Source organism: Oncorhynchus masou, chromosome 31 (assembly GCF_036934945.1).
Source record: "Oncorhynchus masou masou isolate Uvic2021 chromosome 31, UVic_Omas_1.1, whole genome shotgun sequence".
Lineage (NCBI taxonomy): Eukaryota > Metazoa > Chordata > Actinopteri > Salmoniformes > Salmonidae > Oncorhynchus > Oncorhynchus masou.
The window spans coordinates 29,757,968-29,775,245 of record NC_088242.1 but is presented as its reverse complement, the minus strand read 5'-3'; the positions used below and the strand labels follow the sequence as shown (position 1 = coordinate 29,775,245).

The 17,278-nt window shown below is 46.4% G+C and overlaps 2 protein-coding genes across 4 annotated transcripts in view; both read left to right on the top strand.

Annotated features, from left to right (window-relative positions):
- LOC135523781 (urotensin-2 receptor-like) overlaps positions 1-17,278 on the top strand; it is an 88,279-nt gene that overhangs the window by 49,098 nt on the left and 21,903 nt on the right. The window contains exon 4 of one of the 3 annotated variants that reach the window (XM_064950682.1): positions 10,050-10,130. The exons of the other annotated variants lie outside the window; for them this stretch is intronic. The gene's annotated coding sequence lies outside the window, so the exon portion shown is untranslated. Of the gene's footprint in view, positions 1-10,049; positions 10,131-17,278 lie in introns of those variants that run through there. 3 annotated transcript variants of the gene reach the window in all.
- Positions 682-3,595, top strand: LOC135523782 (uncharacterized). Its single transcript, XM_064950685.1, has 2 exons — positions 682-768; positions 1,782-3,595. Exon 2 carries the CDS (start codon positions 2,377-2,379, stop codon positions 3,511-3,513), a length of 1,137 nt encoding a protein of 378 aa, XP_064806757.1. The 5' UTR covers positions 682-768; positions 1,782-2,376; the 3' UTR covers positions 3,514-3,595.

The following is a 17,278-nucleotide window of genomic DNA, read 5'->3' as shown; positions in this document are numbered from 1 at the left end:
GTGTTCTCAGAGTCCAGTTTTTTGTTCATACAAGAAATCTATATATAGATTTAGTTATATATATTCCACTGATATTGTTTCGCTCACTTCCTCTCAGCAGAATTCGCCCATGAGAGTTGCAAAATTGTGGGGCAACTCTCCCAACTCTCTTGTCCTTTCTCAGTTACACAGCGTGTATAAACAGGGATATGCACAATCTGCATCTTTGAGTTACGTTCAGCTTGTTTTACATCCGCAAGATGTTCCTTAATATGGATGCGCACAAGGCAGACTGTGGCCCCTGAGTTATGTTTAGCTTGACTGCACTGTTTCCACCTGTTGTCAAGTATTGATTAAAACACAAAAACAGATTGGGTAGCCATTCATCTGTGAGAAGGCACAGCTCTAAACACTCCTAGAGCAGTGTACAAAGAGACAAAGATGTGAGACTGCTGGCATGTGTAACTGCACCCAAAATCTGTTTTAGAACAACTCTGAGCTGTCCATAGACCCTAGCTGTTCCAGTAGGCTATATTATAGGCTGTGTTACAGAAATATACATTTTTCACGTTGTAATATTTAAGCTGAAAGCTCGATCTTGTGAAATGTAACTTATTTACCCAATTGTATTGTGTAACAGATTGCTGTTTGTGCAGTGTAGTTGTGTAAGAGCACTTGCATGAAGCAATTAGGAAACACTGTACAGCAGGGATCTTTTCAAGTTTTGGTCTGAATATGAAGTTATGCATCCACTCACCCCAAGACCTCTGGTCTCAGACGCAAAGAAAGGTGAGAGACGATGACCTTGATGGTAATGGGTGGTTCAATATATTCTGTTGATTGTAAGATTCTTCACCTCCTCTCTCCTCTTTTATATTCCAAATTCCTTTCTGCTGAAATATGCAACATTGTTATACAATGGTGCTCTCTGCTCTTTCTAATCTATCCTACTTCCCCACAGTGTCACAAAACTTGTGTCCATTTCAAACCTGACTATTGTGACATGTTTGTTTCACAGAGCGGGAACACAAATATAGTGTTGCACTTGTCGGCGACCTCCAGTCCACATAAATAAATGTATCTCAACATAAAAAAATATATCTCGACATTGCTTGTGTGTGTGTGTGTGTGAGTGTGTGTGTGTGTGTGTGTGTGTGTGTGTGCGCTTGTTTGTGTCTTGTCTCGGCTGCAACTCGAGAAATTTCCCTTTGGCAGCCTTTATAGAGTCTCTCAGAACTATCTATTTGTGCTTCATAACAAGATGCCAGTAAGCTGCACACATCCTTTCTGCTTGATGCTCTACCTCGCGGACAAAAAAAAACTGTTTTATGGTCCAGCAATTCATATGGTGAGAGTCAGGGGGATAATGGTTCCCAGCCCTTACAGAGAAAAAACATGATTTCACGTGGATAATCCTATGAATTCACATGAAATTTCGTATGTGAAATCATGTGAAAATGTGTTTATGGAACACCACATGTGATCACGTTTTCACATCTGTAGTTTGATGTTATCACAAGTTGCTTTACATATTGTAACATTTTATCACAGTAACTTCACATAAGATCACGTAATCACATGAAAACATGTTTGTGGAACAATTCACACGTGATCACGTGAAATTAAAAGGGTTTTCCTCTAAGGGACGCCATTCACATCAGATAATGGTGCTAACAGAAGATAATGGAGCCGACAGAGAGGTATGTCTCGCTTCTGGCCCTTAGGAAACTTTGCAGTATTTTGTTGATTTATGTATTTATTACACTGATAGCCCAGAAAATGATTTATGTTATTTCACACAGCCAGGAAGAACTATTGGATATCAGAGTGGTGGTAATTCACCAGCACTACCAGCATTACGACCAGGAATACGACTTTCCCAAAGCAGATCCTTAGTTCGACACCCACCAGGGCGATTGAACTGATTCCAGAAGCCAAAACAACGCCGGCAAAGGAGAGGTCTTCGGAGCTGTCTTCTAGTCCGACTTAGTAGGCCGCCCCAAGGTGCAGCAGGAGCAGCGCGAGGAGGAATGGACATGGGAGGACGAATTGGACGGAAAAAGACCCTGTGCACAGCCTGGAGAATATCGCCGCCCCAAAGAAGAGCTGGAGGCGGGGAAGCCAGAGAGGCGCTGGTATGAGGAGGCAGCACGGCGGCGTGGATGGAAGCCCGAGAGTCAGCCCCAAAAATGTCTTGGGGGTCACACAGGAGGTGTGGCGAAGCCAGGTAGGAGACCTGCGCCAACTTCCTGTGCTTACCGGGGGGCAAGAGAGACCAGGCAGGCACCGTGTTATGCGGTGGAGCGCACGGTGTCCCCAGTGCGGGTGCATAGCCCGGTGCGGTACATACCAGCTCCGCGTATCGGCCGGGCTAGAGTGAGCATCGAGCCAAGTGCCATGAAGCCGGCTCTACGCATCTGGTCCCCAGTGCATCTCCTTGGGCCGGCTTACATGGTACCAGCCTTGCGCATGGTGTCCCCGGTTCGCCTGCATAGCCCAGTGCGGGCTATTCCACCTCGCAGCACTGGCAGGGCGACCGGGAGCATTCAACCGGGTAAAGTTGGGCAGGCTCGGTGCTCAAGAGCTCCAGTGCGCCTGCACGGTCCGGTCTATCCAGTAGCACCTCCAAGCACCAGCCCTCCGGTGGCAGCACCCTGCACCAGGCTGTCTCTCCGTCTCATCCCTACAGGTGCTCCCGCCTGTCCAGCACTGCCGGAGCCTTCCTCCTCTCCAGCACTGCCGGAGTCTCCCGCCTGTCCAGTGCTGCTAGAGCCTTCCTCCTCTAAAGCGCTGCCGGAGTCTCCCGCCTGTTCGGCGCTGCCAGAGCTCCCGCCCCTCAGTCCAGAGGCGCTAGAGCCCCTCATTCCAGAGGCGCCAGAGCTACTCAGTCCAGCACTGCCAGAGCCTTCCTCTCCAGCGTTGCCGGAGCTTCCCGTCTGCCCAGCGCCATCTGAGCCACCCGTCTGCCCAGCGCCGCCTGAGCCGCCCGTCTGCCCAGCGCCGCCTGAGCCGCCCGTCTGTCCAGCGCCGCCTGAGCCGCCCGTCTGCCCAGCGCCGCCAGTGCCGCCAGTCTGTCCAGCGCCGCCAGTGCCGCCAGTCCGTCCAGCGCCGCCAGTGCCGCCAGTCTGTCCAGTGCCGCCAGTGCCGCCAGTCTGTCCAGTGCCGCCAGTCTGCCCAGCGCAGAGGCGCCAGAGCCCCTCCGCCCAGAGGCGCCAGAGCCCCTCCGCCCAGAGGCGCCAGAGCCCCTCCGCCCAGAGGCGCCAGAGCCCCTCCGCCCAGAGGCGCCAGAGCCCCTCCGCCCAGAGGCGCCAGAGCCCCTCCGCCCAGAGGCGCCAGAGGCCCAGCCCCTCTGTCCCGAGCTTCCGCCCCTCTGTCCCGAGCTTCCGCCCCTCTGTCCCGAGCTTCCGCCCCTCTGTCCCGAGCTTCCGCCCCTCTGTCCCGAGCTGCCCCTCAGTCCAGTGGGGTCATTTAGTAGGGTCACCGTGGTTAGGAGGCCACGGAAGCGGACAAGAAGGCGGACTAAGACATAGGTGAAGTGGGGTCCGCGTCCTAGACCCGAGCCGTCCCCGCGGACAGAGGCCCACCCAGACCCTCCCCTACAGGTTAAGGTTTTGCGGCCGGAGTCCGCACCTTGGGGGGGTACTGTCACGTTCTGACCTTTTATTTCCTTTGTTTTGTCATTATTTAGTATGGTCAGGGCGTGAGTTGGGGTGGGCAGTCTGTTTGTTTTTCTATGATTTGGGTATTTCTATGTTTCGGCCTAGTATGGTTCTCAATCAGAGGCAGGTGTCATTAGTTGTCTCTGATTGAGAATCATACTTAGGTACCCGGGTTTCACTGTGTATTTGTGGGTGATTGTTCCTGTCTCTGTGTTTGCACCAGATAGGGCTGTTTTTCGTTTTCCACGTTTATGGTTTTGTAGTGTTCGTGTTTATCCTTTTTTTATTAAACATGAATCAATATAACCACGCTGCGCTTTGGTCCTCCTCTCCTTCACCGCAAGAAAACCGTTACAGTGATACTCAGTAATATGTTGTATTGCATTTGTCCCAAACATAATCATTTTGTGTTCAGGACAGAAAGTGATTTCATGCAGTATTACATTAGTGACTTTTGTTGCAAACGGGATGCAAGTCTTGGAATATTTTTTATTCTGTACAAGCTTCCGTCTTTTCACTCCATCAATTCGGTTAGTATTTTGAATTCACTACAATGTTGTTGATCCATCCTCAGTTCTGCTATCACAGCCATTGAACTCTGTTTTAAACTGTTTTAAAGTCACCATTGGCCTCATGGTTATATCCCTAAGCGCTTTCCTTCCTCTCCGGCAACTGAGTTAGGAAAGTAGCCTGTATTGATACACCATCCAAAGTATAATTAATAACTTCACCCATGCTCAAAGGGATATTTAATATCTGCTTATTGTAACGCCCTGGGTGTAGTGGGTGAGAAGTCAGGCGCAGGAAGCAGAGAGTTCAGGGTAGTGTTAACTTTTAATGCACAACAACGGTGAACATACGCCAACCAAAACAAATGCCCCAAACAAGGGGGACTTAAACAGTCCAGCAAAAAACCCAAGCACATGCAAAAACCGTGACACACAGACGTGTACACACATCGGACAATCCCACACATCGGACAATTCCAGGCGGGCCTGCTGGTAAATAATGCCCGACCAATCAGGCTAAAATGAACACAGGTGAAACCAATAAACAGAAAGGGGGGAAAGGGATCAGTGGCAGCTAGTAGGCCGGTGACGACAAGCGCCACCCGAACAGGAAAGGGAGCCACCTTCGGTAGGAGTCGTGATACTTATTTTACCCATCTACCAATTGGTGCCCTTCTTTGCGAAGCATTGAAAAACGTCCCTGGTCTTTGTGTTTGAAATTCACTGTTTAAATGAAAAATTAAACACTATTAAATTAAGATCCTACATCATAAAGTAAATGTCAACAAGATTTCAGTTATGTTAGAATAATTTTGTGACTTTTATTTTTTACTATGTTGTAGAATGCAGTTTTGTGAGTTCCATGCTGGAACAATGTTGTAGAATACAATGTGTTTGCTGTTTTGTGAGTTCCATTTTGGAGTTCCATTCTAGAACCCCATTGTCTCTCTACAGAGCTGATGGGCTAAAATTTCAGTGAACCCGTTTCTCTTCAGTCCAGGTTCCTTGCTGGATCTGCCACACTGCAGTATATCAACACACACACATTGCATTAACTCATTGCCCCCCACAGCTTACACTGTAAGGAAAAACACCATTGGGCCATTCTGTATTTACAAAGCTTTTACAAACCAACCTCCCTAAGACTCAATACATCACAAGCACACACACGCGCACACACGTTCACATATAAACACGCACATGCCCATACGCACGCACACACACACACAAAACCACCTGTTGAAGTAGTCACAAAGCAGTCTCACTAATGATGGCAGCTTGTTTGGCTAAGGTAACTTTAACTCTTTCCCAATTTTCATACCAGCCATAGGGCTTTCACATGCAGTACCTTCAAACATAAATATCTGGCTAGTCTGAGAGCTGCTGAGGCTTAGCGTGAATGGTTTTGTGTGTCTGGTTAAGCAACATCTACTTAGTGTCTGTGAATTAGGTTTAATGCTTGTGTGTGTTCTGTGGCAGTGTGCGAGCCATAATCAATTCTACATTTAAACATTCTTGCCATAAAATCAAGCAAGATACAAACTTTTAAAGAGTCTGTCAGTCTATATCTCAGCTAGGTAAATCAATGGTATAAATGAATCAGCCAGAAAAGATGGACCCTACTATATGTAACGATGTGCGCTGGGAGTCAGGAAGCAAGTTCAGGGAGTGAGTGTTTTTATAAATAAACACAACATAATACAAAACAAGAAACACGAACAACGCACAGACATGAAACTGAAACAGAAACAATAAGGCCTGGGGAAGCAACCAAAGGGAGTGACATGTATAGGGCAGGTAATCAAGGTGAGTGTCATCATGCACAGCTGCGCGTAACGATGGTGACAGGTGTGCGTAACGATGGTGACAGGTGTGCGCCATAACGAGCAGCCTGGTGACCTAGAAGCCGGAGAGGGAGCACACGTGACATATATAAATAAATATATATATATATGTATATGTGTGTATATATATATATATATATATAGAGAGAGAGAGAGAGAGAGAGAGAGAGAGAGAGAGAGAGAGAGAGAGAGAGAGAGAGAGAGAGAGAGAGAGAGAGAGAGAGAGAGAGAGAGAGAGAGAGAGAGAGAGAGAGAGAGAGAGAGAGAGAGGTAACGCTAGCGAGCTGTGGGGTTCATTAGATCTGCTCTCTCAGGGTGAAGGTAGAGAGGACACATACAGTACATTTGCTTAATCACACATTTTCTTCTAAGTTCTGAGGAGATAAATTCAACATGATGCCAGACCAGATGCAATGACATGCACACACAATAACCTAGTAGTAGCTTATACGTAGTTTAGAACTTCTGGACACCTAAAATAATCTAAACATTCTAACCTTTATAAACTGTGGCTTTCAAAACTGTGAGCAAAACATATTTATTTTTTTCTTCACATTGAACATTACACCCCATCTGCCATGTTTTTCTTCAGACTTGTATTTACGTTGCACCCTTACCTGTTGGTGTCCCGCTGTCCCCTTGATTACCTCAGACTACTTCAACTAACACACTTCAAATACCCTTGAAAACTCAGATAACCGACTACTGAGAACTGGTGGAACATTCATCTCTGGATTTAAAAAAAAACATTTATTTCAAGTCAGCAGCAGGCAGTTTAATTTTGTCCCGCTCTGTTGATCAAAAGATCTTCAGAAGAGAAGAGCGGAGTGATATGAGAAGTGGTCCTTGTTGGCGCTTTGATTTGTTTACAACCGTGAGGTGAGACGGATTTGGCTTCAAACGACTTGAATCTGTGTCTGTTGGGATTGCTAATGCCTCATATACAGCAATGATGGCCATGAACACACTGACCACTTATGGTTCCATTGAAAGATGTTGCCGACGGAGAAAGACGTCATTTTATGAGTTCCAACCCGACTTTGCTATTTAGTGAGTTTTTTGTACGGAAAGTTCATACTATTATCACATATGACCGACCGAGCACTTTTGGACATCAGATCAACAGTTACTAACCTCGATTTCGACTTCAAATCCAACTTCAAGTCCGACTGAGCTGTTTCCTTGTTCACACCGGATGCTATTCCTTTGTTTCATGGGCTACCACAATGCTGCAGGTGTAGATGGGCTGGTGTCCTGGTGAGACTGAGATGTAGAGAACATTTATTTATTTATTTTTTGGGACAGGCACTCCCCTGCATTTTATTGGCAAATGTCCAGTGACTTGAGAAAATGATGAATAATTTTTTGTTTGAGAGTCTCCTACGCTCTTTATAATGCGGGGATAAAAACAACCCAATTTGGATAATCATTGGACAAAACACATATTGGGTTATTTTGACCGAGCCAGTTGGGCCACTCAGTTTGGTTGTTGGGTTATTGATGCTGGATCAGATCAGAAGACTGGAGGTGTGGCCTAGTATGGGAGTGAGAGTAAATGTCTTTCTGGTTCATCTGTTCTGTTTTATTGCCATCACATGTTACGGTTGAGCAAAGACACTTCTGTATCTTTTGTGAGGCTTACTCAAGAGTTCCTCAAGTGCCTATGCATGCCCCAGTGTTGGGAGAGTTACCACTATGTTATAATATTTAAATAATACTGTTATTAATTTGATATTAGAATATGTCATGTCCAAAAATATTGAAAGAAAAGTGAGATTAGCATGAACAGGAATGACATGTACTCTCACGGGTGGCCAAAACAACTATCTGAAATCCATTTACATACAGGCATGGTGTTGGAGTTATGTGTGGCCACGCAGTCATGGGTGAACAGAGTACAGGAGGGGACTAAGTTCATAACCCTGAGGTGAAACGGGGATACCTAGTCAGTTGTACAACTGAAATGTGTCTTCTGCATTTAACCCAACCCCTCTGAATCTGAGAGGTGTGGGGGGCTGCCTTAATCGACATCCACGTCTTTGGCACCCGGGGAACAGTTGGTTAACTGCCTTGCTCAGGGGCAGAACAACAGATTTGTACCTTGTTAGGTAGGGGAATCGATCCAGCAACCTTTTAGTTACTGGCCCAACTCTCTAACCACTAGGCTACCTGCCACCTACCCCTCATCACCTGGGGCCAGCCCATCAAGAAGTCCAGGATCCAGTTGCAGAGGGAAGTGTTTATTCCCAAGGTCCTGAGCTAGGAGGGGTCTATTGTATTGAATGATGAGCTGTAGTATATGAACAACATTCTCACATAGTTATTTCACCTCCTGTCCAGGATGGGAGAGAGGAGTGTGAAGTACAGTTGAGATTGTATCATCTGTGGATCTGTTTACGTGAATTGGAGTCCAGGGTGTCTGGGATAATGGTGTCATGATCAAAGCACTTCATAATTATAGATGTGAGTGCTACAGTGCGGAAGTCATTTAGGAAGGTTACCTTGGATTTCTTGGGAACAGGGACAAACAATAGTAGTCAGCTTCAAACATGTTGGGATTTCCGACTGTGACAAGGAGAGATTGAAAATGTCTTAGAAGACATTTGCCATCTGGTCAGTGCATACTCTGAGATCGCACCCTGGTATTCCGTCTGGCCCAGCGGCCTTGTGAGTGTTAACCTGTTTAAAAGTTTTTCTAACATCGGCCACAGAGAACGAGATCACACAGTCATCCGAAATAACAGGGGGTTTTATGCAGGATCATTGATGGACTGGTGAGATAACATCTCAAAAAGTCTTAGGTGTATGTTGCCTGCCAATGCTTTCATAAAAGTATGCTTGTAGTATTCAGACTTCACCTTAAATTACACTACGTTCATGTCGCATTGGTGAGGCTATATGTGACCGACCTGCTCAAATCGGTCATAGGTAGCAACATTTGAAATTGTGTTTTTTACATTGTATAAAGGTAGAGACTCAGATCTACAAAATGGTGTATCATACACTACAATTGAGGAAACAATGGGAAAGTAATTTTGCTTTGAAAGTTGATAAACTTGTAAACTCACTTTGGAGAAAATGGCCTTTGATTGTTTTCGTACTACTATTGGAGAGCCCTTCTTTGTCTACACCCATTCAGCATTGTTCACACCCTCTTATGCTTTAGCCCCAACACTTTAAGGGTTAATCCAAATGTACAAACAACAGCAGTCAAGCACTCAAGCTAACTTGCTAGCTACTACCAGACATCTATGTGAGAGAGAACAGCTCACTAAACATTACTCGCCATTATCCAGAGTGTTGGTGACTGCAGCTGTGCTGTCAGATTGTCCATTAGTAAATTCAGAGTTTCAGTTTCACGTTAAGAGTGCACACAGGATACTCTGGATGATTAGTTTACTGATGTTTACTGACACAAGCTATATTCAACCGGTGTTGAGCGTTCGTAAATTAATCAGTTAGATGAGTGTGCTCTGAAATCGGAGTAGATGGCCAGACTGAATTTACGAACGCACCCGAGTCTTTTGTTAAAACATGTAGCAATTAATCTAGCAAGACATCTAGCAATTAATCATAATCCCAACTCATGACATTATTACCCTGCATTAATCTGCAGGTAGCTAACCAACCAGGTTCAATGTTAGCTATCTAACATTAGGTGTCACGCCTTGGTCTTAGTATTTTGTGTTTTAGTTAATTAGTTGGTCAGGCCAGGGTGTGACATGGGTTTATGTTATTGTGTTGTCGTATTGGGGTTTTTGTAGGCATTGGGATTGTGGTTGATTAGGGGTGTGTTTAGTTTAGGTTTGGCTGCCTGAGGCGGTTCTCAATCAGAGTCAGGTGATTCTTGTTGTCTCTGATGGGGAACCGTATTTAGGTAGCCTGGGTTTCACTGTGTATTTCGTGGGTGATTGTTCCTGTCTCTGTGTTTTGCACCAGATAGGGCTGTTTTTGGTTTTCCACGTTTATTGTTTTGTAGTGTTCATGTTTATCTGTTTTAATTCAACATGAATCAATATAACCACGCTGCATTTTGGTCCTCCTCTACTTCACCACAGGAAAACCGTTACAGAATCACCCACCAACCAAGGACCAAGCGACGTGGTAAATGGAGGCAGCAGGAGAAGCGACAGGTGCAGCAGGAGCAACAGCAGCAGCAGCAGAAGCAGCAGCAGGAGAAGCAACAGAGGCAGCAGCAGAAGCAGCAGCAGGAGAAGCAGCAGCAGCAGCAGGAGCAACAGCAGCAGCAGCAGCAGTGGGAGAGGCTGCACTATTTGGAGGAATGGACTTGGGAGGAGATCCTTGACGGGAAAGAACAATGGGCAGAGCCAGGGGAATATTGCCGCCCCAAAGCCGAGCTGGAGGCAGCGAAAGCAGAGATGCGGCATTATGAGGAGCTAGCACAGCAGAGCGGCTGGAAGCCTGAAAGGCACCCCAAAAAAATTCTTGGGGGGTGGCACAGGGAGAGTGTGGCAGAGGCAGGAGCCAGACCTGAGCCAACTCCCTCTGTTTACCGTAAGGAGCCATGGATGGAATTGGAGCTGTCGGCGAAGCTGAGGGCTGAGTCTGAGAGTGTAGAGGATGTATTGGACAGAGTAGAGAGAAAGCTGTTGGTTTGGCATAGTATGCACGGCATTCGCCCTGAGGAGCGTGTTAGCTGTCCGATGCCACCTGTGTCAGTTCCTCGTACTCAGCCTGAAACGTGTGTTGGAGTTCCGGGGGATTTGATGCCGGCTAAACACACCAGGTCTCCAGTACACCTTCACAACCCAGTGTGTCCTATTCCTTGCACTCACCCGGAGGTGGGTGTCCCCTGCCCGGTACCACCAGTGCCGGCTCCCCGCACCAGGCTGTCTCTCCGTCCCATCAACGCAGGTGCTCCCGCCTGTCCGGCGCTACCAGAGTTTCCGCCCCTCAGTCCAGAGGCGCCAGAGCCCCTCAGTCCAGAGGCGCCAGAGCTTCTCTGTTCAGCACTGCCTGAGCTACCCGTCTGCCCAGCGCCGTCAGTGCCGCCAGTCTGCCCAGTGCCACCAGTCTGCCCAGCGCCGTCAGTCTGCCCAGCACCGCCAGTCTGCCCAGCGCCGCCAGTCTGCCCAGCGCCGCCAGTGCCGCCAGTCTGCCCAGCGCCGTCAGTCTGCCCAGCGCCGCCAGTCTGCCCAGCGCCGTCAGTCTGCCCAGCGCCGCCAGTCTGCCCAGCGCCGTCAGTGCCGCCAGTCTGCCCAGCGCCGTCAGTGCCGCCAGTCTGCCCAGCGCCGCCAGTCTGCCCAGTGCCGCCAGTCTGCCCAGCGCCACCAGTCTGCCCAGCGCCGTCAGTCTGCCCAGCGCTGCCAGTCTGCATGGAGCAGCCAGAGCTGCCAGTCTGCATGGAGCAGCCAGAGCTGTCAGTCTGCTTGGAGCAGCCACAGCTGCCAGTCTGCATGGAGCAGCCAGAGCTGTCAGTCTGCTTGGAGCAGCCAGAGCTGCCAGTCTGCATGGAGCTGCCAGTCTGCAAGGAGCTGTCAGTCTGCAAGGAGCTGTCAGTCTGCAAGGAGCTGCCAGTCTGCAAAGAGCTGCCAGAGCTGTTAGTCTGCATGGAGCAGCTAGAGCTGCTAGTCTGCATGGAGCAGCTAGAGCTGCCAGTCTGCATGGAGCTGCCAGTCTGCAAGGAGCTGCCAGTCTGCAAGGAGCTGCCAGTCTGCAAGGAGCTGCCAGTCTGCATGGAGCAGCCAGAGCTGCCAGTCTGCATAGAGCAGCTAGAGCTGCCAGTCTGCATGGAGCAGCCAGAGCTGTCAGTCTGCTTGGAGCAGCCAGAGCTGCCAGTCTGAATGGAGCTGCCAGTCTGCATGGAGCTGCCAGTCTGCAAGGATCTGCCAGTCAACCAGACTCTTCCAGATCTGCTAGTCAGCCAGACTCTTCCAGATCTGCCAGTCAACCAGACTCTTCCAGATCTGCCAGTCAGCCAGACTCTTCCAGATCTGCCAGTCAGCCAGACTCTTCCAGATCTGCCAGTCAACCAGACTCTTCCAGATCTGCCAGTCAGCCAGACTCTTCCAGATCTGCCAGTCAGCCAGACTCTTCCAGATCTGCCAGTCAGCCAGACTCTTCCAGATCTGCCAGTCAGCCAGACTCTTCCAGATCTGCCAGTCAACCAGACTCTTCCAGATCTGCTAGTCAACCAGACTCTTCCAGATCTGCTAGTCAACCAGACTCTTCCAGATCTGCCAGCCAGCCAGGATCTGCCGGATTCAACTGCCTGGTTGGGCTTCCTTTCAGTGCTGGGCTTCCTTTCAGTGCTGGGCTTCCTCTCAGTGCTGGGCTTCCTCTGTCCCGAGCTGCCCCTCTGTCCCGAGCTGCCCCTCTGTCACGAGCTGCCCCTCTGTCCCGAGCTGCCCCTCTGTCCCGAGCTGCCCCTCTGTCACGAGCTGCCCCTCTGTCTCGAGCTGCCCTTCTGTCCCGAGCTGCCCCTCTGTCTCGAGCTGCCCCTCAGTCCAGTGGGGTTCTGGGTGAGGACTACTAGGCCATGGTCGGCGGCGAGGGTGGATTATCCCAGGACGTGTAGGGGAGGAACTATGACATTAATGGAGTGGGGTCAACGTCCCGAGCCGGAACCGCCACCATGGACAGACGCCCACCCGGACCCTCCCTATGGTTTTGAGGTGCAGGAGTCCACACCTTAGGGGGGGGGGGTTCTGTCACGCCTTGGTCTTAGTATTTTGTGTTTTAGTTAATTAGTTGGTCAGGCCAGGGTGTGACATGGGTTTATGTTATTGTGTTGTCGTATTGGGTTTTTTGTAGGCATTGGGATTGTGGTTGATTAGGGGTGTGTTTAGTTTAGGTTTGGCTGCCTGAGGCGGTTCTCAATCGGAGTCAGGTGATTCTTGTTGTCTCTGATGGGGAACCGTAGTTAGGTAGCCTGGGTTTCACTGTGTATTTCATGGGTGATTGTTCCTGTCTCTGTGTTTTGCACCAGATGGGGCTGTTTTTGGTTTTCCACGTTTATTGTTTTGTAGTGTTCATGTTTATCTGTTTTAATTAAACATGAATCAATATAACCACGCTGCGTTTTGGTCCTCCTCTACTTCACCACAGGAAAACCCTTACATTAGGCTATAGACATTTAAGCAAATGGCTCTGAGATACGAATAATAATGTCATACATGTAACTTTAGCTAGCGAGCCAGCCAGCTAACATTAGCTAGCTAGATAAACAATGAACCATAATCACAATTTATAATGTTACTACCCTGCATGAATCTGCAGGTAGCTAACCAACCAGATTCCACATTAGCTAGCTAAAATTAGGCTATAGCTAGCCACACAAATTGCTCTTTCTGTCAAAATTATAAACTTGCAATATCTGAAAATGTAGCTAGCTAGACTATCTTACCCATATACATCATTCATTGTTGGACAAATCTTCTGTCGGATGCCATGGTTGCCCTTAGTGTGAAGATGAAATTTAAAGACAGGTGTTTTCTCAGTCTCCTTAGCTGTAATTCTCAAATTCCACTGATTTCAAAACACAGTCCTCCAAAAAGTGGAGAGCAACACGTATGTAGTTTTAAAACATGATACATAAAAAAATGTGCGTTACACAGGACTAGACATACTGGCCAGCTCAAATAGACAGAAGCGCGCTATATGGCGGACCAATTCAAACTCATCTCTTGGCATGTCCAGCCCACTCATTATCTCAGCCAATCATGGCTAGCGGAAAGGTTGCTGACTTTTTCTTTGGCTAAACCAGGGGTGGGCAATTCCATTCCTCGAGGGCCGGATTGGTGTCACAGTTTTGTCTGAGCTCCAGCTAACACACCTGACTCCAATAATCACCTAATCATGATCTTCAGTTTAGAATGCAATTTGATTAATCAGCTGTGTTTGCTAGGGATGGAGAAAAAGTGTGACACCAATCAGGCCCTGGGCTAAACCAACTAGGCTCGTAATTTAAAAAAACAATTGTATTCACAGTTGGCATACAAGTTTGTTATTAAGGCACATGAACGTTCACATGTTCGAGATGCATTTCTGCCAAAAATGCATTTTGATTAAAAAAAGTTAACTCTGAAGTTCCTGTGAAGTATTGACCCGTGACAGATGCCTAGTTTCCTGAAACAGGTCAGATATTGGCTCCAGTGCTTTGCGGGCGAGTGTACTTTCGTCATTAAAAGAGAGAGTTGACTTGACTATGATATCGTGGGGATGGATCCAAGAGCAATATTTTAAAATGTCAACATTCTTTGATCTTTCAAATTACTTTCATATGTTATAGATATCCTTTTATTCCAAGTCCAATATTACTCACTACAGGCATAGAGTACCCTACAGTGCCTATAGGCCTAGTCTAAATCCCTGTATCAATTACAGTTCTGCTGCTCAAGTCGTCATTTCCTGTATATCAGTGATATTATAATAAGTTCTGAAAAGGAAAGGAATTAAATAATAGATGTACCATACAGTAGAACCCAATTAGCTGGGTACTCATGGTAATGTGACATTCATCACCCAAGCAGGCTCTTCATTAGATAGGCTTAAATTGTGAAGATAAAGTTATTTAGCACACACATAGGCACACACACACACACACACACACACACACACACACACACACACACACACACACACACACACACACGCATTAGCAAAGGTAATAAGTTAATTAACACTTTGACACATACAAACACACAGATGTGATCATTCTACAGTGGTCCCTGCATTGTACTCTCAAACCGGTGTGATTAGAATACTTATTTAGAATGTCCAGTTACGATTGACGCAACAGTCAGCATTTGAGATAGCCACACTGTTTTTTATTCACAGAAACATTTTGCACGAACACGGTCTTTACAATGTTATGTCCTCAATGTGAGCAGTTTATTTTTGGATTTAATGTTCAGACATTCACAGAAGTAGTGACAGCATAACACAATTATCATCCAAACCAGAAAATGTAGGCTACATTACTTATAGCACTAACTGAGGAAAAAGTTACTTAACACAAGGGATCATATTTAGCTAACTCTTGAATGACAGAAACCATTGTATGAATGAGCTAATAGCAATTATGATTTATAATTCATCACATCATGGGTGACCTCACTAGTGATCTAAATAATTGAGTAAAACACTTTCTAAAATATAAAGTAATCCGACATTGGGTAGCTTGTGAGCACCGACATGTTTGTTTTTTCCCCGGCAACCAAAAATAAGAGGTTACAAGATGAGTTGGGCCTGTTTGCAGTATGCATGTTGAAGGGGGTGTGTCATCTACCATCATTCACTTCCAGAAGTTTACTGGAAAGACGAGTGAGCCATCCCTTCACCTTGTTTTGTTATAACGTCTTTGTTCTGACAGACGCTTACGTGACAACCGGAATGCATTGTATGATGTCAGCAAACATGACGCCACACATAGCTGGTAATTTGCTCAGCATTAGCTCATCATAACCAATACAACTTTCAAAAAGTATTTTACACACATCATATACAGTTGGGGAAAAAATCATTTAGTCAGCCACCAATTGTGCAGGTTCTCCCACTTAAAAAGATGAGAGAGGCCTGTAATTTTCATCATAGGTTAACTTCAACTATGACAGACAAAATGAGAAAAACAAATCCAGAAAATCACATTGTAGGATTTTTTATGAATTTATTTGCAAATTATGGTGGAAAATAAGTATTTGGTCACCTACAAACAAGCAAGATTTCTGGCTCTCACAGACCCGTAACTTCTTCTTGAAGAGGCTCCTCTGTCCTCCACTCGTTACCTGTATTAATGGCACCTGTTTGAACTTGTTATCAGTATAAAAGACACCTGTCCACAACCTCAAACAGTCACACTCCAAACTCCACTATGGCCAAGACCAAAGAGTTGTCAAAGGACACCAGAAACAAAAGTGTAGACCTGCACCAGGCTGGGAAGAATGAATTTGCAATAGGTAAGCAGCTTGGTTTGAAGAAATCAACTGTGGGAGCAATTATTAGGAAATGGAAGACATACAAGACCACTGATAATCTCCCTCGATCTGGGGCTCCACGCAAGATCTCACCCCGTGGGGTCAAAATGATCACAAGAACGGTGAGCAACAATCCAGAACCACACGAGGGGACCTAGTGAATGACCTGCAGAGAGCTGGGACCAAAGTAACAAAGCCTACCATCAGTAACACACTATGCTGCCAGGGACTCAAATCCTGCAGTGCCAGACGTGTCCCCCTGCTTAAGCCAGTACATGTCCAGGCCCGTCTGAAGTTTGCTAGAGAGCATTTGGATGATCCAGAAGAAGATTGGGAGAATGTCATATGGTCAGATGAAACCAAAATATAACTTTTTGGTAAAAACTCAACTCGTCGTGTTTGGAGGACAAATAATGCTGAGTTGCATCCAAAGAACACCATACCTACTGTGAAGCATGGGGGTGGAAACATCATGCTTTGGGGCTGTTTTTCTGCAAAGGGACCAGGACGACTGATCCGTGTAAAGGAAAGAATGAATGGGGCCATGTATCGTGAGATTTTGAGTGAAAACCTCCTTCCATCAGCAAGGGCATTGAAGATGAAACGTGGCTGGGTCTTTCAGCATTATAATGATCCCAAACACAAAGCCCGATTTAAAAAAAAGGAGTGGCTTCGTAAGAAGCATTTCAAGATCCTGGAGTGGCCTCGCCAATCTCCAGATCTCAACCCCATAGAAAATCTTTGGAGGAAGTTGAAAGTCCGTGTTGCCCAGCAACAGCCCCAAAACATCACTGCTCTAGAGGAGATATGCATGGAGGAATGGGCCAAAATACCAGCAACAGTGTGTGAAAACCTTGTGAAGACTTACAGAAAACGTTTGACCTCTGTCATTGCCAACAAAGGGTATATAACAAAGTATTGACATAAACTTTTGTTATTGACCAAATACTTATTTTCCACCAAAATTTGCAAATAAATTCATTAAAAATCCTACAATGAGATTTTCAGGATTTGTTTTCTCATTTTGTCTGTCATAGTTGAAGTGTACCTATGATGAAAATTACAGGCCTCTCTCATCTTTTTAAGTGGGAGAACTTGCACAATTGGTGGCAGACTAAATACTTTTTTGCCCCACTGTATATCCATTACAATGCAAGAATCAGAATACAAGACTTGTCACCAGTGCTTGTAAACGTGAATAAAACAGTAAGTACATTATGCTCCATACATGAAGTCGGAAGTTTACATATACCTTAGCCAAATACATTTAAACGCAGTTTTTCAAAACTAATGACATTTAATCCTTGTAAAAATTCACTGTTTTAGGTGAGTTAGGATCACCACTTTATTTT